Raw genomic sequence first — 21333 nt, 5'->3', positions numbered from 1 at the left:
ATGGCCTACTTGTACAAGGCCTTCACCGTCACTAGGGTTAGCCTCGGTGCCACCGTAGTCAGGCTATTCAGCACTATTTATACCTCTGGGATCCCCGGGCTGCAAGGAGAATTTCACGTCTCCAAGCTTGTCGCACTCCTAGGTCTCACCACATCCCTGCTCGGAATGGCTGCCGGAAGCCTGGTCGTCGCGCCCATGAGCGAATCACTCGGCCGGCGACCGCTCTACATCGCATCTATGGCAGCGTTTCTGGCACTCGTCTTGCCGAGCGCTCTGGCTGAGAGTATCGCGACCGTTATCGCCACTCGGCTTTTCGGAGGGTTCTTTGGTAGCACCATGATGTCGAACTCGCCCGCCACCGTCAACGACATCGTTTCAGACAAGCACCGCGTACTTGCTTTAGGGTTTTGGTTCGTAGGCCCGGCGAACGGGCCCGTCTACGGGTCATTGATCGGTGGTTTCGTCTATCAACGTAAGGGTTGGAGATGGACGAATTGGATCGTCTCGATCATTGGAAGTGTGGTCTTTGTCTTGTTAGCCTCTGTGAAAGAGACGTACGCTCCCGTGTTGCTGAAGAGACGAGCCGCCGAAAAGTCCAAGGCAACCGGAGACGATAGATGGTGGACGCGCTACGATCATGGGCAAGGGCTCTGGCCATTGCTGAAGATCAATCTATACCGCCCACTCAAGATGATGTGCACCGAGCCGATCTGGTAAGTCGACCTATACCGACTTCTCAGCAATTGGGAAATTTCATCTATGTCTTGATTGGCTTACTGTCAATAGCATGTTTTGGAACACATACATCGGCATTGTTTACGCGACTCTTTGTCTCTGCTTCGTCGCTTATCTGATTGCATTTCAACAGGAACGGAGCTGGGCGCCAGGGATCGGCGGACTGGCGTTTCTGGGGATCGGATGTGGCACTCTCATTCCCATTGCGGCAGAGCCTCTTCTTCGCCGCATCGTCAACCTTCATCAAAAAGACCCGGCCACGGGCAATGTCAAGCCCGAAGCCAGAGTCAGCATCGTATGCATAGGTGCCGTCCTGTTAGCAATTGGCCAATTTTGGTTCGCCTGGACATGCCAAACCTGGAACACACTGGATCGTTCCCATTCTTGCTGGTGTTCCATACGGTGCCGGAAACGCTTACACTTTCATTTACGCAGACAACTACATGGCTCAGTCCTATGGCATCTACGCAACATCAGCGTTAACAGGGACCATGGTGCTCAGAAGTATAATGGGCGCGTGTCTGCCGCTTGCTGGGCCATCAATGTATGGGACGCTGGGATTGAGTTGGGCTGGGACATTGCTGGGTCTTGTTGAAATGTTATGCGTCTCTGTCCCGGTAGCCTTCTACTTTTATGGCTATAAGATCCGTCAGGGGAGTCCTATGATACAAGAAATCACTAAGCTTTAGATAAATTGAGATTGTACAATAACTCAGGAAACAAAGTAGATCTTAACGCAGTTAATCACAAGGTCAGCCATATTACCTGCCCGGCCACTCTGACCCTGGATCCATATGGAATCATAGTATGAATAGTGGGGAAATTGGTCTCGGTGAGCAACTCATCGCAGTCGGGGCCGTCTGGGCTATGTGTTTGGCGAATTAGACATGAACACGAGATACCACGCATGGGGAGCTGAAAAGCTGGAGACGTCGCGATTATCCAATTGGATCATGTTGCACTCGGCGCGTAGATGCATATGCAATAGCTTCCGTGAACGGCAAGAATGACGGGGATGAGTCCTATTTCGTGCTCCAACAAGGCTATTTGGCGATTGGTCGTAATGCAATAAAATCATGTTTCGAACAGTGGCCAAGATTGGAACTTTTGGGGGACTTTACGTTTCCCCGCAGGCAGCTTGATGCTTCGATTTTCCCTTCCAGACCGTAACAGCAATCAACGAGTATCACCGTCCTCAATTTTGGTTCACGCCATATTTTGGCCAAGAGAAATCGCCAGTCGTCATGTGTCTCGCTTGTTTCAAGTTCAGGCACAAGGGCAAAAAAAGGGATGTCTCCTCAACTCATTCGGCTCAGGCGTCCAATTCTCTGTCGGCGTCCAATTCTCTGTCGGCATCCAATTCTCTGTCGGCATCCAATCCTCTGTCGGCAGACAGCCTGCAGGAGCGCCTGTGGATTGAGGCGTATGATGCCCTTGAGGCCGGGGAAAAAGGCATAGTGGAAGCATACGAGAAACTCCTTGTACACAGGCTTGAGAAGGTCTTGGACAAAACCGAAATTACCCCGGCAATACTGAAAGAACGAGATCAAATGGAGAGATTTGTTGACTCCGGGCTCTCAGAGTCGCAGCAAATTGCAGACATTAAGGGGAATATTGAAGAATTCGGTCGAATCTTATCGCCAGTAAAGAAAGTGATGGACGTCGTCGTTCTGGCGGCTCCCCAGGCTGCTATTGCATGGTCTTGCGTCTCTTTCTCTCTCCAGGTCGGTCGATCTGGTTATTTGAAACTTGGCTTACAATCTCTAACTTCTCCAGATCCTTGCAAACCCTCTGACGGAGTCCAGTATCAACCGCGAAGGCATTACGTACGTTTTGTTGACGATGGATTGGTATTGCAAACTTGTTGAGCTTCTTATCGACGGCGAAGACCGGTCGAAGAAGCTCAGAGATGAACTTGAGAAACAAATTGTCGAACTGTACAGAAGGCTTCTCCTGTACCAAATGAAGAGCGTCTATCGTTACTACCGGTCTCAGATCCTAGTCTTACTTGGAGATGTCTTCAAGATCGATGACTGGACGGGAGAACTCACTGGTGTTAAGGAAGCTGAGGATCATGTGCGGGCCAGGCTAGGCCAGTATCAGAGCTCGTCGATTTGTGACTCGCTCAAAACCTTGGCTGGTGTCATGCAGCATCAAACCGACCAAATTCAAGATCTGTCATCTTTGATTCAGAAGCAGTATCAAGCGCAACAAGACAGAGACAAGCACCGGGATAGGGAAAACTGCTTGATTGACTTTCGTCAGAAGGTTGACCCCCATCACGAAAAGGACCGTATACAGAACGAGAAAGGGGGGCTTCTTCGAGATGCTTACTCCTGGGTTCTGGATCACGATAGCTACGGGAAATGGCACAAGGAAACTCATCACAAGATACTCTGGATCAAGGGCGATCCGGGTAAGGGGAAAACCATGCTCATATGCGGCATCATTGACGAACTAGAGACGGACCCGACTCACACCCTATCATATTTCTTCTGTCAAGCCACCGAGACGACACTCAACAATGCCACTGCTGTGCTACGAGGGCTTATCTATGGACTTGCAAAGAGATATTCGCAGGTCTATCGGCATATCTACGACAAATACAAAGATGGCGGCGGAAAGGCGGCATTCGAAGGAGACAGCGCGTGGGGAGTGATGTGCAGTATTATGAACGCCATACTAGGTGATCCAATGATGAATGGTGTGCTGTTGATTGTGGACGCTCTCGACGAATGCGTGGAAGGTCGCCAGAAGCTTTTGGATTTCATTTGCGAGAGATCACAGGATTCTCATGCCAAGTGGATAGTGTCCAGCCGCAATTGGCGGGAAATCGAGACAAACCTCGAGAGGATCACGGAACGGACGTCGGCGCTGTCCCTGGAGCTGAACAGCGATCTTGTTTCCCATGCTGTTCGCATGTACATTCGAAGAAAGGTTGACAAGCTCGCTGAGAAACAACCTTATCATGACGACTTAAAACTCCGCAACCACGTCGAGAAGTACCTCAACGACAACTCGAGCGACACATTTCTATGGGTGGCATTGGTCTGCAATGCGCTTCGTCAAGACAACATTATAAGACGAAACCACGTCATCGGACCAAAAGGGGTTCTGCGAACATTCCCTAAAGGGCTCGACAAGCTATACAAGCGCATGTTCCAGTACATTTCTGGTGCGATGGATGCAGATCTATGCAAGGATGTTTTGGCCGTCACATCGATCCTGGAACGCTCTGTCACATCTCTTGAACTTTGCTCCATCATGGGGCTGTCGCAGCATTTTGACGGTAAAGTTGAGACTTTACAAGATGCCGTGCGATGTTGTGGTTCTTTCTTGAGTCTTCGAGATGGAACTGTTTATTTCGTACACCAGTCAGCCCGAGATTTTCTACTCAACAAGGAGGAAGACACCTTTGCCAATCTTTTCCCGGGCGGAGTCGAGGGTTTGCATTGGGCAGTGTGTTTGAGATCATTGGATGCCATCTCCAAGGTCATACGTCGCAACATCTATGAACTAGAAGATGTCTGCATTGCCCAAAAGGATATCATCATGCCTAAACCGGATCCTTTGGCCTCTGTTGCATATTCTTGCGCTTTTTGGATGAAACACCTGGGAGAATCAAGTACTGAGAGGGACATCAAAGACTATGAGTTTGTCAATGAGTTTCTTCGAACCAACTTTCTGTACTGGCTCGAGGCCCTTGCTCTCATCGGTGAGCTGCCGCAAGCAGTACAAGGCATACAGAAACTTCAAAATGTGATCGTAGGTTAAACTGCAACTTCCATGAAGTTACGTTAAGATCATAAGCTAACAATAATACAGAGAGGGAAGCCAGTCTCGAAAGACGAAAGTATAGCAAACTTAGTCCATGACGCAAATCGTTTTCTACTATATCACAGAGAAATGATTGCCGAGTTTCCCTTACAAATCTATGAGTCAGCCTTACTATTCAGTCCTGAAGAGAGTGTCGTCAGAAAGCACTTCTTCAAGGATCACGCACCCAAATGGATCTCGATAATGCCAGGCTTAGACTTGACGTGGGATACGCGCTTGCAGTCTCTTACCGGGCATGAATTCAAGGCCTATACTGTGGTATACTCACCAAATGGCCAATGGATTCTTTCTGGCTCTGAAGATGGCACTGTGAAGCTCTGGCAAGCAGAGAGTGGACACTGTGAATACACATATGGTGGTTTCGGCGAAGAACTTTACGTTCTTTACGGTCGGCCCAAAAAACTCCGAAAAGCCGGTGTGCGGTCAGTGGCCTTTTCAGGGGACAGTCAAACATGTACCGCCGCGTCCAGTAACGGAGTCATCAAGGTCTGGGATCTGAAAACCAACCAAGTCGAGAGTTTCAGAGGCCACGAAGAGGAGTTGGTGGTCACGACGATGGCCATCTCGCCAGACGGTCGCACTTTTGCATACGCCCTGGAGGACAAAGGGGTTCATATATGGAGCATGGACAAGGAAATCTCTACGCGCACAATCATGGCTGGTATCGACGATGGAGTCTCGCTAAGCTTCACGACAGACGGTCGATGGCTTGCTTCGTCATCTAACAAAGACAATATCAAGATCTGGGACACATTGACAGGAGACTGCAAGCGAGAAATTTACCATGCGTATGTTTGGGGGGTGGAGATCTCGGGCGACGGACAATTGATTGCGTCATGGAGTCGTGCCCTTTACATTTGGAGGACAGAAACTGGCCAGCTGGTTCGCAAACTCGAAGAAAGCAGCGAAAGATCGTTCCTGTCTGTCAACTTCTCGAATCATGGAAAGCTTTTGGCTGTCTTGACCAGTGAATACATTTCCATATACGACACGGCAACGGGCGACCTTACCTGGAAGACCTTACATGATGGGAGTTATTTAGGCCCGTTGGCATTCTCACCGAATAACGAAAGACTTGTGGCAGGATGTTCTAATGGCACCATCAAAATGTGGGATCTAGCAAAAGGCAATAAAAACATGGCTAGTGGTGGTTTTGTGGAGGGTTTTTGCTACTCTGATGAACATCACCTCGCGGCCTACTACCCTGACTGTCAGGAGATCGCAACTTGGGGCAGGTCGACCGGACATGATGTGGAGGTACAGAAATTCCATGCGGACAATGTGGCTATTATCGCCATGTCCAAGGATCATCAGAAACTTGCGTCGGCTTCTTCCAGCGGTCAGGTTACTGTGTGGGAGACAAAAACCGGTGCCCATACACATCTATTTGGCGCAAACTCAGCGGACGCCAAAGGAGATAACATAAGTGACGACATAGATGAAAGTGGCGGCCGTGTGGAAAAGATCACGTCCTTGGCCTTCGGAAACAGCTTTCAGCTTGCCTGTGGCGGCTATAAGACGATCAGAATTTTGAACACATCCGATGGTACCATCGCGCAAGAAAACTACGAAGCTAATAGATCTATTCATGATTGTGTTCAGCGCATGCAATTTTCGACAGATGGCCAATGGCTCGCCTACGTTTCTGGCACCCTATACCAGCCTCATAGCCTCAGAATTTGGAACACAGCGACTGGAAAACGTTTCTTATTATCCGATCCGTCTTGTGAAGAGACATGGTCACTGAGCTTTTCCATGGATGGCCAGCTGCTTGTGTCGACTTCGCTGGACAGAGTATTTCTGTGGGATGTGACAACTGGTCATTGTATACGTCGGTTGAAAGGGGGTTGGATTATTCAGGCATCTTTTGATGCAGGCATTGACAGACGCCTGAACACTCAATTTGGATCCCTAACTATCGAAGACCCAGGGTCAGGCTGCCTGAGCCCAGACAACTTGAATGCAAACATCTGTGGAGATGCTGGAGCAGCGGCTCAGGGCCTTGAAATAGCACCATGTGCAGGAAAGTCAAGAGAAAGTTCACTGCCACCCTTCCGCGGGTATGGTTTACCTCTCTGGCTCGACTGGCTGGTGCTAGATGGACGTCGATTGCTTCGGATTCCACCGGACTACAGAGCAGTTATACCGGTACACAGAGCACATGGGTCTTTAATAGGACTGACACCAGTCATAAACCAGTCAGCAATCATATGGAAAACCGGGACAGGAAGATTAGTACGACTGTACTTTCCACCACGACACTAGACGTCGAGAGCATTCTGGCGAGGCAATATACGGTCACGATGTGTATTAGAAGCCAATAAGAAATGAAAGGATCGATTGATTTCGCAAGATTGTGATAGTGAATGATAACGTAGACATTGTAATCGCATTCAGTGCCGCGAGCCTCTCGAGAATTCGAGCAGCATAGAGCCACTAACCCAATCCCGTACGGCAAAGTATATTTTATCTCCCCTTTCACTCACCATCGCGCGTCACACGACACAAGACCAACGAACACCACTCCCCCACACCGGAACCCATCAAACAGCATCAACCGCATCATTCACAGCGAAGACAAGAGACGTCGTCAAAGGCGGCTCTGTTCACGACGTCGAACGGGCGTGGGGGTTGACGAGAACGTCAGCGCCCTATAGGATGGCGTGCGCGGGGTGGGTGGGGCGCGCCGCCAGGGACCATGGCACACCCTTGTCTCTGGCCGTTGAAGAGTCTCATTTTGAGAATTAAACATTTGACATCGAAGGATGTCGATGTCGAATGCCGCTCAATCACAATCCCATCAAGTTTCGAGTGGCAAACGTCGAGGTGGCCACCTTGTTGGACAGCGCAAAGTATCACGTCGGTAGGCAATCATGGCGGTGTGTGGTTGCCACCTCGTGATGTGATAGGCGGAGATCAGCGCCGTTGGACGTTTCCCAGAGCGGAAAACTCCTGGAACCTGGGGGGAAAAACACAACAAGACAGACACAAGAGGGTGGCTAACTCTTCTAGCGTTCGCCACAAGCGTTTCCCTCCAGGTAAGCCAGCTTGTGACTCAAGACTGTTGATCTCTACACGTGTGAAAGGGCAACGATAGTCAAAGAGCGTCGTTAGCGACCGAGTGCCACCCACGCCACTCCCCACGGCTTCACACCCCTCCAAGGATTCCAAACGGGAACTAGCGCAAGTTCCCATGAGGAACCCTGTCGTGGGGCCAGCCGGAGGACGATGCCTGCAGATGGGGATGCGGGGCGGCGAAGAACAGATCCAACGTCGCTGAAACGGGGGTTATTTGATGATATTCTGGGTTGAAGGAGCGGTTCGAGAGAATGAGAAGAGGGAGGGAGCTGTGACGAAGCAGCCATCGAGGTGGGAGACGCACTTGGTGGGAGGACAGGTTGGTCGAAAAAGTCGGTGGAGTTGGATGGCGGCCCAGCACTCGTGTTGGGACTTGGGAAGAGGATGGAGGTTCGGCGAGCTTGTTACCGAGGACTGTCCGTACGAAGAAGGATAAGCGGTAAATGCATTTAAGCCGTATTCCGGGATTCTCTAGCGGCGTTGCATGTGGGCGGTGGAGAACTAAACACGGAGCGTAGCGGTGGGTACGGGCTTGCGGGCGGCGCTAACGATCGTGGTGGTGCGTGTCACTCGAGGTGAGTTGCGGAAAGCATAATTTCATGCTGGCGTAAGAATGAGATACCTTAGCCCAGATGTGAGATAAGCTTGCAGGCAGTGCCATTAGGGCGCGAGGACGAGGAGCGTTATCTCGCAGCCGGGTAAAAGGACGATATACCACCTGCGACCTAAGGTGAGGCCATAACAGCCTTGGGTTGACCTCTCTGTCTCTGCCACCGGGCAGGACGCACGCAGGCACGCAGGCATGCAGGGTGCACTGTAGCTAATGTTGATGAAAGAGGTGCAGCTTGGGAGATTTGACGAGCGTCGCGTCGCATCGGCCTCGAGACTGTGGACAGCGAGCTCTTGTTAAACCCGACCTTCCGTAGTGTACGGATAAAAGGGAACGTTGATGCGGAAAGCAGAACAAGGCAGGGCAAAGGTAGGGCAGCTGCGTAGTGCTTCCTTGCCTATCTGAGTACCTTGTTATTAAAGAAAGTTAATTCTTTCTAAGTCATAAGTATAAGAATATAGTTTTAATAAAATAATATAGTACTTATTTAGTACTTAAATTAAGATATTTTTTTAAGTTTATTATAAAAAAAAATAATTATATTATTAACTATTTATTATCGAGGTTTATAAATAGTATTATAGTTTTAATTATTATAGTTTTAATTATAATAACTTTATTTATAATAAGTAAAAAGTCTAATTATAAGTCTTTTAAAAGCCTTTTATTAAGAACTATAAGAGCTTTTAAGTTAAGTTAAAATATTTATTAAAATATTAATAACTAAACTAATTTTATAATAATAACTTTAATAAAAAACTTAAAAAAAAAACGCTAAAATCCTCGTTATTATTAAGTACGATTTATAAAGCGTAGTAATATAGTTATAGAGTATTATTAATATATTTTATATTAAAAAGGGTATTATTAATATTAATAAAATAAATAGGGCCGTATTAATATAATACCTTAGCTTTTTTTTATAATTTAAAAATAATTATTTTAAATAATATTAAAAGTTTATTAAAAAGCTTTTTTAAATATTTTAATATATTTATTATTATTTTTATAATAATAAGACTTTTAGTACTTATATATAAAAATAAGTTACTTATTTTTAAATAATAATATTAGCTTATTAATAAGTTATTAAAACTACGATTTTAGTAATTTTTTAATAAAAAAGAGGGTAGAATAGAAAAAAGGATAGGTAAGAAAAGGGTTAAGGTTAAATAGTGCGGAATTCGAGGGTAGGGTAGCGTCTATATGTACTGCGGCAATCCTCTAGTAATGTAAAACGATGGAGTTAAACAGTGTTCCTTACCTGTTAACAAATGCATCGACGGGGGACTGGGGACCACCGAGGTCGGCGCTGGGGTTGATTGCGCTAAGAGGGCCTGCAAGGTGGATGAACGGGCTTGCGAGTTGCGACCTTGTGCTGGCCCTGGTTTGACTGCCGCTCGTCCACTTTCTGTGTTGCTATTCGCTTTATCCGTACGGAGTATGTATCCGTAGTGTACGATTGTTTTGAAGCTGGGGCCAGGCTTGACTGGGGATGGCTTCTGTTCAAGATCTGCTACGTTTTGAACCGATCGCTTCACTTGTGAGCCCTTGGCCTCGGGCAACCTGAACCTTGAAAGGTTCCACAACATCGTCATAGCTATGGCCCTCGCACACCGCATCTTGTCAGAAAAAGACTGTAGGAGGGCTACCCAGAGTCACAGTCCTTGGAATGGGAGATTGGTATAGTCTGAAGGGGTGGCTCTGCTCGTCCCCAGCCATAAAGTAAGGCAGCAGGCGAGAAGTAAGTGTTGGGTGGCATAGCGGTTTAGACTCGTAAAAAATGACAAAAATGGAATTGGTGGTTGTCAGGCGACGTGGTCTTCGTGGACGCTCCATGTGGGTTCGCAACAATGGTCCGGTGTCGTCTGAAGTGCGCACATGCTGGGTCGCAGTAGCGCATAACACACTCCAAAAGTGGTTGTCGAGGTTGCTGCCCAGGAAATGTGGACGATGCAGTCCATGGTGGCGGAGAAGAAGGAGGAGGAGGAAGAAGACTGCGAAAGACGGCCAAAGGTGGGAACTTTGAGAGTCAACGGGAGTCGGGAAGTGCTGGTGCGACGAGCCTTTGGTCCAATGAAGAGGTCCAATGACTAACGAACTCGCATACAAGGATGCGGCGCACGCTAGACGATGAGAATAGCTGGGGCTTTACACAGTGCAGAGAAACTTGTCCCAATCAGCCGTCCCAAGTGCGTCGGAGCCGCCAGCCAATAGCACCAGCACCCATGGCAGAATTAGGCCATGAATTGGAGCAAGGAGCAAGGAGCATGGAAAGTCGTGAGAAAGTGGGCGACAACGGGCAGGCATCGGCAGGGTATGTAATTTCGCTGTGCAGACGAAGCCGCCCTTGGTGCTTCAATAGACACTCTGGACCGGCCCAAAACTGATGATCCGTGGAGCTCTCAAGGCTTTTGTCGGTCGATGCTGGTCGTGTCATGCAGTATCTTGTGTGCTTGTTGCAATCCTTGCGGTGAAGTCGTTGCATTCAGCCAGGGGGACCGGAAACCAGTCCCCGGCACTCGCGTGGGACAATCGGTAGTCATCCGCTGGTGACGGGTTTCGGTGACGTTGACCGAAATCTTTTGACTGCTCATGATGATGACCGCCGCGGACTGACATGAAGAGAGGAGAGAGGAGGCGGAGTGTGCGTTGGGGCTGGTTGTTGGAGGACGAACCGGCTTGTTTTTCGGTGAAGATGAATTTCCTTTTTGAGTGAGGCTGTCGTGGTTTCGAGAACTAACAACTCATCATCCAATGTTCCGATGGAGGGAGGGGTGCAATGTCAATGACTGGCGGCCGGCAATAGTATGCGGAGTGTCAATAAGGTAGGCGCAGATTGCTTTCTTAGTTGCAGGCGGCAGTAGGTTTGGAAGATCCTTGGAGTAAGCGTGCGTGTGATGTGGTGGTGATGCTGCTGCTGATGGTGGTCAGTTGGGTCGGAGACAAAAAGGAAATGGGAAGGAAGCCGTCGCAAGTGTCTAGTTCGCGCTCCTTCCATCCGACGAACCGAAGACCGACAGCCGGTCTTCTTTCCTCCTCCACCTTGATGCATCGCACTTCACCTTGATCAGCCGCCGTCAAGTCAGAACGAGCAAGAAAACCCACCACACACGACACACTCCCGTCTGAGTCTCTCACACGACACGACAATCGACGGAAGAGCTACTGCATCGATAAGGAATCGTAGTGCAACTTGTAAGCGGATATTCCTCTAGAGCCCGTGCACTCAGCATCCTGGACTCTCTGGAGCTGTGTGGTGGAGAGAACATGATAACTTGGGAACTTGCAACGAGAAAGTGACGGGAGCATAGAAAGAGAGAGAAAAAAAACAAAAAAGGACGCTAAACTAGCGCAAGATCCCTCCCCCGTCACCTGCATGGAGTATCCGTAGTCCTTAGCGGTAGCGGCAGCGGCAGCGCCACTTATGCAACTATCCCAGGCCGAAATCTGCTCTTCTTCCGCATATCTGCATACCCTATCCGTACTACGCAGTAGACTGAGAGTCTGAGGTGCGGTACCTTGGCGCATGAGCTGCGTGAGGTGCATCGTTCAGTCCGTGCAGGCGCAGTCCATCAGTCGAAGCTCCCCCCTCCATGGCTCCTTCCCTGTCGTCGCGCGGCCAGACTTGCTGCTTTCCTCGGATGCCGTCGGTCTGGAAACCGCAATTCCCCTGTTCTCTCCACCTGGCTGTCTCTTGAAGTCTTGCGATCCTTGCAACCTGGATCACTCAGGATGCACTCCATCCATCCCACTTGAGCAGAGAGCCCCGCCACACTGTGTCACTGTGTGCTGAAGGACGGGACGGTGTAAGTCGTATCAGACGAGGAAAGAAAGCGAGACGGGACGAAAAAAAAAAAAAAACATCTCGCTCACGCCGCCCGTCATATGCATTCCTCCCACCAGTGACCTCCGGCAACTCTCTCCCATCCCACCGCGCAACTCTACTGCATCCGCCGGCTTCCTCTCCCGCTTGCATCCGCCAGTCTTCTTTTCTTCTAGCTCCATCAGGCACTCCGGGTTGCTGCAAGCGCTTGTTTCCACCCTCCCACCCTGCGAGACTCGGGAGAAGGCCGTTATCGTACACGGATCCACGTCCAAGAACCAATATTTACCTCCCCTTCTCTCCTGCTTCCGCTCTTTGCCAACATTCCTCTTCTCTCTCCCTCGACAACATCTCTTCTGAAGACGGACGAAACATCTTCTTGTGTAGTCGCATCCTACAAGACGTCACCGCCGCCGGCCTGGACAGGAGGAAACGTGTATAAGCGTACACGCATCCCGACATTTCATTCTTCAAGTTTCCTACGTTCCAGTAGATTCTTCGTCGAGTGTTCTGTCGCATCGTAAGACTTGAACCAAGTCGAGAGACAATGGCCCTAACCATGCAGAAAAGCCCTCGCAACCCAGACGACTTTCCCACCATTCAGCTCTTCCTCCTTGGTACGTCCATCCACCACTGCATTCCCTACTGCCACAACCACATTCCTTCACCTGGCATTCCCTGTCTTGCCGCGTTCCAACCATACACATACACACCCACATGCACACCCAACACCATCTCTTCTCTCCAGCCACGCATACTAACGCCGCACTCTCAGCGATTGTTCGTCTCGCCGAGCCCATCGCTCTCACATCCATCTTCCCCTACGCCTGGGCCCTCGTCAAGAGATTCGAAATCGGCAACGCTGAAGATGCATCCTTCTACGCCGGCCTCCTCATCTCCTCCTTCTCCCTCGCGGAGGCCCTGATGGGCATGTACTGGGGCGGTCTCTCTGACCGTATCGGAAGAAAACCCGTACTTCTCCTGGGATGCGTCGGCACAATGTTCAGCATGGTCATGGTCGGCTTCGCCTCCAACATCTGGATTGCTCTGGCTGGCAGAGCTATCGGCGGTCTTCTTAACGGCAACATCGGCGTCATCCAGACCATGGTTGGTGAATTGGTCACCAAGCCTGAGCATGAGCGTAAGAGTCCTCTCCCCTGACCACCAAGCCTCGCATTGTGCTAATCTTGTAGCCCGCGCTTTCTCGGTCATGCCCTTCGTGTGGTCTATTGGCACAATCATCGGTCCCTTTATTGGCGGTACCTTTGCCGACCCCCACGACGCCTTTCCCAGCATCTTCCCCGTCGACGGCATGTTCTACCGCTACCCGTACCTTCTGCCCAACCTCGTCTGCGCCGGTCTCCTGCTCGTCAGCATCATCCTGGGTTACTTGCTCCTCGAGGAGACTCACCCCGACATGCAGCCTCGCGTCTTCATGCCCGACGACACATACGCTTCCGAGGAGACTCCCCTACTGGAGACCTCGGATGCCATGAAGAGACCTGCCGTTGACCTGAGAGATGACAACTATGGAACTGTCCGCGGTCGCAGCACGCAGACCCCCGCGAAGAAGGCCGACCAGTCCTACAACATCTACACCAAGCCCATCATGTCGCTGATTCTGGCGCTGTGCATCTTCACCTACCACTCAATGACCTACGACCATCTCTTGCCCATCTTCTTCGAAGACGACCGCGCCACTTCCCCGATCACCGTTCTTACCGACGCTTCGAGCCCCTTCTACACCCCTGGCGGCTTGGGTCTCTCGCTCCGCGCCGTAGGCATGATCATGGCGGTGAACGGTGTCATTGCACTCTTCGTGCAGGCCGTCATCTTCCCATTCGCCGCTGAGAAGTTTGGTGTCTACCGACTTTTCATCATCGTCACCGTCCTGCACCCGATCGCCTACGTCATGGTCCCGAGCCTGCTGTTCCTTCCCGAGTCGCTTATATACGCCGGCATCTACTTCTGCTTGGCTGTCCGCAACGTCCTTTCCATCATCTTGTACCCTCTGCTCCTCATCTTGATCAAGGAGGTCACTCCCACTCCCAAGGCCCTGGGCAAGGTCAACGGTCTCGCCGCTAGCGCCGCCGCTGGCTTCCGCATGATCGCTCCGCCTGTTGCCGGATGGCTGTACACTTTCGGAAGCAAGGTTGATTGCACGGCTTTGGCATGGTATGGCAGTGCCGTCGTTGCTGTAATTGGTGCTATCCAGTGCTTCTCCGTGAAGCGTGAGCGCAAGTTGGATGTGAGCGAGGAGGACGCCCAGCCTTGCTTGCAGAAGAAGGAATCCCGAGTCAGCATCAGGGAGGTGTTCTCGGACGAGGAATGAATGTGTTGTCAGATGAATGCGACGAATATGGTCTGAGCGGGGAGATTTCACGAAACGGAGTTCAAAAAAGATTTCACGACCCAACCAAAGCATGAGAAAGGGCTATAGAAGGGGAGTTTGTTTGCTTTTCTTCGGTCGAAACAGTACGGCGTCACGGATGGGGGCTCGAATTTTGGAGTTGGTCTCATCCATGAGTGTCGGATAGACTAGAGACGCTTTTTTGGTCATTGGCGGGCATGGAGTTTTGTTGCATTTATTCGGCGTTGGGAGCGGCTATTACTTGGTCATTTACCATAACTAGTTAATCGCTCTAATAGAATTGAAGTCATTCTGATGAACTTGGCATTTCCACTTGAGTGTGAATTGGCTAGGTGATTTTCATAACTCCAAATCAACGGAATATGTTATTTAATCACCCGAATCAATCATCAGCTGCGATGAATTGTTCAGAGTAACTTCTTCTGCGCTCAAGTGAGGTTGAAGAGTCAGAATTCTACGAGGTTCGCAGCTCCTCCATGAACTCCAGAATTTGAAAGATCTGCCCAATGAAAATCGCCACCGCAAAGCCGACCACACACACAAACTTCAACTCACCTCCGAATTTTTCGCTCAATCACAGGCTCACAAACAACAAGCGACAAATCTCATATGAGACTCATCAGATTCACACCACAACCTGCAACTCATTCAGCTGAGACGAACCGTTGTTTACACAGCCTCTCAGACAGTTTGCGACTTGACCATTGCCAGGCAAACTCAGAAACAGAAAACACTCAGCAACAATCACACCGCAGAAAAGAAAAGCGGGGACGCATCCTCACCCGCAACAATGGTCCAGATGGAGGAAATCACAGACCAAATGGCCGACGCCATGATCGCCGAAGTCCAGCGCCGCGACGCAGAGCAAGCGGCGGCGGCACAAGCAGCTGCCGCCTCCATCCCCGGCGCAGCAAAAGGCGCGGCCCTCCCGCCCGGCCACGCCCTGCTAAGCGGCAAAACAGCCGACGAAGTCCTGGCCGACCTGAACAAGTCCCCGCTCTTCATGACCTCGCTCGAGGAGAACGACGACGTCGCGGCGCTGCAGGCGCTCGCGTACGAGGGGACGGCGAGGGAGAACGGAGAAGAGTTCAAGGAGCGCGGGAACGAGTGTTTCAAGGCCAAGATGTATGCTGACGCGAAAGAGTTTTATGGTAAAGGGATTGAGATTTTGGCGGTGGAGGAGAAGAGGAGGGCGAAGGGGGAGAAGACGTTTCATACGGAGAAGGCCAAGGTTGAGGGCGAGGGCGCAGCAGAGGAGGGAGAAGAAGACGAAGAAAGAGATGTCGAGGTCGAGGACGACGAGGAGGAGATCGCCAAGCAGAGATCCGTCCTGGAGTCGCTGTACGTCAACCGCGCGGCGTGCCACCTCGAGCTCGGCAACTTCAGGTCGTGCTGGACGGACTGCGGCCTCGCGCTGCGGCTGAACCCGAAGAACCTGAAAGCCTACTACCGCTCCGCGCGCGCCCTGCTCAAGGTCGGGCGCGTCGCGGAGGCCGACGACGCGTGCGCGAGGGGCCTGGCGCTGGACGAGGGGAATAAACCGCTGCAGGCCGTGGCGCGGGACATCGTCGAGGCCGCGGAGCGCGCCGACGCCAAGACGAAGAGAGAGCAGGAGAGGAAGGCGGGGGAGAGGAGGCGGGAGATGTTGTTGAGGGCCGCGCTCGCCGCGCGGGGGATCACGACGCGGACGACGGAGCAGCCGCCCGAGATGGAGGACGCGCGGATGAGGCTCGTGCCTGACGAGGAGGATCCGGCGAGCAGCCTGAGTTTCCCCGCGGTGCTGCTGTACCCCCTGCAGATGGAGAGCGATTTCGTCAAGGCGTGGAACGAGACGGAGTGCGTGGGGGATCATTTGGGGTATATCCTGCCTCTGCCGTGGGATCAGAAGGGGGAGTATGCTAGCCCGGCCGGGGTGGAGTGTTACATGGAGACGGCGGCGGGCGGGCTGGTCAAGGTTGGTAAGAAGGCCTCGCTGCTGAAGATTTTGAGCGGCGGGAGTGTGGAGGTTGTGGATGGGATTGTGAGGGTGTATGTTGTTCCTGTGGCGAGGGCCAAGGGGTGGGTTGAGGAGTTTAAGGTGAAGAAGGCTGCGGAGAAGAGGTAGTCTGGCTTCGGGCTGGACTTGACTGCATGATGATTGAATGTGTAGAAGAAAGGCATTTGCTGCGGTTGCGCAGAAGGAAGTCTTGATGATCAGGCATGTTGACTACTTTGTTAAATGCTTCTGTATTTCACCAAACACCGTACTTAACCCCCGACTTTTCGGAAATGAAGCTGGAAAGCAGAGACAATAGACTTTTCAAGTTGATCTGTTCCATCCGGAAACATTATTTGGGCACCCAAGAAACAGAAATACAAAATGAGTGCGCGAGCAAAAACATGGAAATCTAGAATACGTTCAAGTCGTTCGAGTCATCCATCACTTCCCTTCCCGTTCTTTGTCCCGTCCTCCCCAGTTAGTTCAAGCGGACGTGGCCCGCCGCCGCTTGCTGCGGTGCAAGTCAGAGCTGTCCAAGTCGCTCTGGTAGCCAGACTCCTTACGAGACGCCGTCTTGAGCGTCATGAGGCCCAGAGCAGCATTCTGCTCGGCAATCTCGGCGTCCGACTCTTCTTCCTTCCGCCGCGTGTCGAACTGAACGCTCGGCGTGGGGCTGCTGACGTGGATACTCTCGCCAACGCTGCTGTCACAGCCGCCATCGCCGTCGTCGTGATTGACGGGACGCTTTTGTGACCACGGCGGACGAGGGGCCGGCGTGTGCCTATTGTTCAGGGGCGTGAAGCGGGGAACGGCGCTGAGGTACGGATGAGGTGTATGAGCTGTGCGGTAGATCTCGTCGGCCGAGCGGTACGGCTCTGGACGATTCGCAGCCACCCATCCGGAAGTGGGTGGCTGCGAGTGCCGTGCCGGGGTCTGGTGATATCCGTAGCTGTAGCCGACGCCGTCTGAGCCGTTGCTGGACGCCGAGTCTGGGCACGAGCGAGTGCCGCCCTCCCCGTCGTTATCGCTGTACGGGCTCATCAGACGAGTCGTGTTAAGTCGGAGTCTTCTGTCGTCGCGAAGGGGTCGCATGGGGCGCCGTTCAATGTTGGGCATGTGACCGAGGGTCATAGGCGGGAGAGCGCGGTGATGTACTTTTCGTGACCTGTCGGCATCCTTGATGGCGTCTTCGACGATACGGTGGTCTATCACCATGCGTTGGTACTCTGGCGAGCCTGGCGGGACGCACATGGACGGAAATGAAGGGCCAAAGATGGGGATAAGGGCTCCGGCGATATTGTAGCAGAACGTGGCACATACTGCCTTGGCACATTCGTACGGCATCCAGTACCCTGAAACAGTTAGTTTCCAGAATTCATAGTTGGAAGAGACATTTCAGCCAACCTTGAGCTGCTATTGCGCCTCCCGTGATGCTGTGCGTGATATCCTTGAGTCCAGGGTTCAGGCTCAACATCTTTGCCGGAACAGTCTGTATATGTCAGTAGAGTTCGTATCATAGAGTTACGAAGCCCTACCTTGGAATACTTGCAACACTTGAAAAAGGGAGTCATGCGGACGAGACCGACGTTGTAGTCCCACATGACAGTGAAGTCGTTGTCTTCTCCTGGCACTTTGAACTCATACTTGAAAACTAGACAGCTCGATCAGCAAAGGCAGCCGGAGAATCTCGGCATTGGAATCACGGACCTTCAAAGCTTTCACGCCCCGTCTTCTCGAAGAAGTCCTTCTTCCCGCTGTTGTATGGAATATGGGCACATGACTCCTGGATACGTCCAAATGGCGAGACACGAAAGCGATGGACCTCGCGGCGGGATATGTCGTCCAAATTCTCAAAGGGGTAGTATTTGATGACTCCACGAGGCTTGTACTTGGATACTGGAGACGGATCCTTGGACATCTTGAGCTTTGGAACGACGGGTCGGTCAAGATATGGTGACGGAGCTCTGTCTGAGTAGCAGGTTCCCGGCGAGGACATTGCAGGACTTGGGAGGAACCGAGGGGCAGGAAGCGGCCCTGGAGGCGACGGGTTAAGAAGAGAAGATACGGAAAGCATCTTGCCGGCTGTTTGTCGGTGGAAGATGTCTCGAAGGTGGTGCTATGCTGCGATGCGGACAGGACCTTGGTGAGCCGGCGTAGGCGAACCTGTTCCTAAAAAGAGGGGGAACGATGGAAGACTTAAGACAAGTCCTGCAGCAATAGCGAGACCAGGTGTAGAGGTAACTGCTAGGTCTTTGGCAGTCGGCAAACACTTGATGTCTTCGTTCTGGGGATTGGCGACTCAACATCCACGGGCGTGCAGCACGCTGGCAAAGTTTTCCAGGACAAGGGGGTTCGAGATTGTCGCTTTTCTTGGAGACACGGCCAATTCTGCAACGGATCCTGCACTCCAGTACGGGGCTCGGGGCTTCTTCTTGAGTTTCGACGCTCTCGGTGCAGATTTCTTTGTTGCGGTGTCTTGGAATCGACCTCTCAGCATTGAGGTCTCCGTTTGTGACCGGCCACCGCTCTTTCTTTTGCCTTATCGAGGTGAGGCTACAAAGTGATAGATGACTGGTAAGATGGTGGAAGTGGGAGACACGGAGAGTACAGACTGAAGGCGGTCTAATATGTTTCCCTTGGAAGAGAACTCACGAGACCAAGTCTAATGAAGTGATGTTACTGCTGATGCTTGTGTGGTGGTCGCAAGTTACCGCATGTGTCGTCTCGGCGTTGAAGAACCGGGTAGGCCAAACGGCTCCGGGAAAGCTTCCATGCAGGAGGATCCGCAAGTCCGCCCAACTTGGAGAAAACTCACAAAAGCAGCCAAGCTGTGAGCCTGTCGTGTGCTAACATGAGAGGTATCTGAGCTACTGAGCCATACTGGGAGGGCCTATTTGGAAGAGGCCAGAGATCGAAGCTAGGCAGGTTTCATCAGATATCACCAGCTCAAACATTTGGTCCGTTGAGAGGCTTCACAGAAGAATGTGGAGCTCATCCGCCAAAACTCTAGAGTCATTGGGGAAGTTTGCAAGCGCAAATACAGCAGACGCTCCCGCAAAGACCAAACAGGTATGGGTCCCGTTTTTTGGAGGCGCACTGGGGTGGGATTTGCAGAGCGGGTTCGCGGATAGGTGCATAGAGTGCCATCTGGCCGTTGACTCTAACAGCTTGTTCGAGATGGTGGAACAAGGCTGGTCATCCTGCAGTGTTGAAGATCTCAGGGCAACATAAACCTGACTCGGCACGCGCGACCGCGGCCCTGAAGAACAGAGAGTAACCAGAGTACATGCTAAAGACGCCCAGTTGCGGTTTGCCATGACTGAAAGCCTTCGCGTTAGCGGTCGATCGTGAATACTGGACTATTCCTCTCCGAATGGCACGTAATCCTATGAGCGAGCGTGGATGTTGGCCTCTCGTCAGACCGCCAAAGCCGGATCATCTTCTTTGTGGCCTGGCTATGTGCATATCCGTAGGCAGACCAGTGATTTGCTAAGATAATCCTGGTTTCTTCGAGAGAAGCATGATCCGTATCATGCTTTTGTGTGGCTCCTCTTGAAGGGGGTGGCTGCAGCTGTCACCAGAAAGCTCCTTGTTCCCCCACGAGCTTGTCTGCGTACAAGCACGAAGAAAATGTCCGATGGGAAGCACAAGAGTACGGTCTATCTTGGGTGACTGCCCCTAAGATGGCGTAGCGGGTCCATCGGCTGAAGTCTTCCTTACGACAGTGGTATCGACCAGACGGTGGAGACCTTTATTCGAATAGGTTGTCGGTCAAGCACGATCGGCCTGATGGAATCAGCCCTGGACAGATCCGACTGTCTTGACACCTTTCGCTGGGTTGCTGAAGTGATGCTACGAGTGGCAGTACTCACGAATCCACAGCATGTCGAGAATACGGAGAACGGCATTGGCCATAGTCGAGTCAATGGACCCCCTGCTTAGTGCTTCGTTAATATGGTAAGTAGGCATTGGCTTTCTGCGGCCTACCGCGCACCGCTACTTTCGACAAGCATTCAGTCAGGCGTGGTCGCGGCCCCCAGGCTGGGCAATCTTGCAAACGGACTAAATGATGAGCTGGCCGGGGTCATGGACCCTGAAAGACAGCTCATCTACTTTGCAAGGATAGAAGTAGACTTGGACGACAGCCGCTTTTCGGACCCTTGTTGTAGATTGACGAATTGATATCTAGGCGTTTGTTCAAATGTTTCGCAGCGTTAGGCGATGCCGCAAAGAGAGACGGCAACCCCGCTAGATCCTGACGACAACGAGCTGCCTTGGACCGTGGTTTTTGGTTCCAAATGTTCAGGGGCCCAATAGAGTGCCAAATCCGGCGCTGTTGAGGCTCCTGAGGGAAGTACTGGTAAAGATGCCATCGTGGTTTCAGATGGCCATTCCCTGTCTCGGTGACACCACAGTGAGTGACAGGAGAGGGGTGGCGACGTCGCCATGCGTAGTGCGACTTAAGAATAGCAGCGGTGACGGCCGTGCGCATCGTCTTCGGGATACTTTGCTCTTTTTCCATGCAGAATTCGGGAGTAAGTCGTACACAGCGTGGATGAAAAGCGTGATTGTGTAGCTCGACCGACGGATGAGCAGCTCCACCTATGCGGCGGCCAAGAGTAAGGCCATCCGTAGTCCATCAGGCCACGGAGTCAGCAAGCAATGTTAGGGAGTGCTGGTCTCGTCGAGATCTCCTTCCGTTTCGAATCTGCAGTGAAGATTTGGTGTTCGAGTTCTCCGGGCTTGAACATGTTGATAACCGTTGTTCCTGATCACCAGAACCCGATTCTGGTCAAGGCTGTACTCTACGTTCCCAAGTAAGAGAAGCTAACATGAGGCCTCGAAATCCATTTGAAACCAATCAGGATGATGAAGGAGTCCGCTAAGCTTAAGTCGCA

At 51.6% G+C, this 21333-nt stretch overlaps 4 protein-coding genes across 4 annotated transcripts; 3 read left to right on the top strand and 1 right to left on the bottom strand.

Moving 5' to 3' along the window:
• CABS01_15526 (uncharacterized protein) lies at positions 1 to 10357 on the top strand (the record flags this gene model as incomplete). Its single annotated transcript, XM_060548861.1, has 6 exons — positions 1 to 713; positions 787 to 1030; positions 2052 to 2459; positions 2512 to 4500; positions 4561 to 6118; positions 10179 to 10357. The coding sequence occupies 6 exons, from the start codon at positions 1 to 3 to the stop codon at positions 10355 to 10357; spliced, it is 5091 nt and encodes a 1696-aa protein (XP_060391743.1).
• A 2276-nt stretch (positions 10358 to 12633) lies between these two features.
• On the top strand, positions 12634 to 14418 carry CABS01_15525 (major facilitator superfamily transporter; the record flags this gene model as incomplete). Its single annotated transcript, XM_060548860.1, has 3 exons — positions 12634 to 12703; positions 12862 to 13227; positions 13280 to 14418. The coding sequence occupies 3 exons, from the start codon at positions 12634 to 12636 to the stop codon at positions 14416 to 14418; spliced, it is 1575 nt and encodes a 524-aa protein (XP_060391742.1).
• Positions 14419 to 15247: 829 nt separating this feature from the next.
• On the top strand, positions 15248 to 16561 carry CABS01_15524 (uncharacterized protein; the record flags this gene model as incomplete). Its single annotated transcript, XM_060548859.1, has 1 exon — positions 15248 to 16561. One exon carries the CDS (start codon positions 15248 to 15250, stop codon positions 16559 to 16561), a length of 1314 nt encoding a protein of 437 aa, XP_060391741.1.
• Positions 16562 to 16918: 357 nt separating this feature from the next.
• Positions 16919 to 18509, bottom strand: CABS01_15523 (APSES transcription factor Xbp1; the record flags this gene model as incomplete). Its single annotated transcript, XM_060548858.1, has 4 exons — positions 16919 to 17787; positions 17840 to 17924; positions 17971 to 18086; positions 18143 to 18509. The coding sequence occupies 4 exons, from the start codon at positions 18507 to 18509 to the stop codon at positions 16919 to 16921; spliced, it is 1437 nt and encodes a 478-aa protein (XP_060391740.1).
• Positions 18510 to 21333: the final 2824 nt, after the last annotated feature.

Source organism: Colletotrichum abscissum, assembly GCF_030869225.1.
Source record: "Colletotrichum abscissum strain IMI 504890 chromosome Unknown Scaffold_68.1, whole genome shotgun sequence".
NCBI classification, from domain to species: domain Eukaryota; kingdom Fungi; phylum Ascomycota; class Sordariomycetes; order Glomerellales; family Glomerellaceae; genus Colletotrichum; species Colletotrichum abscissum.
This window is presented reverse-complemented; position numbering and strand designations above follow the sequence as displayed.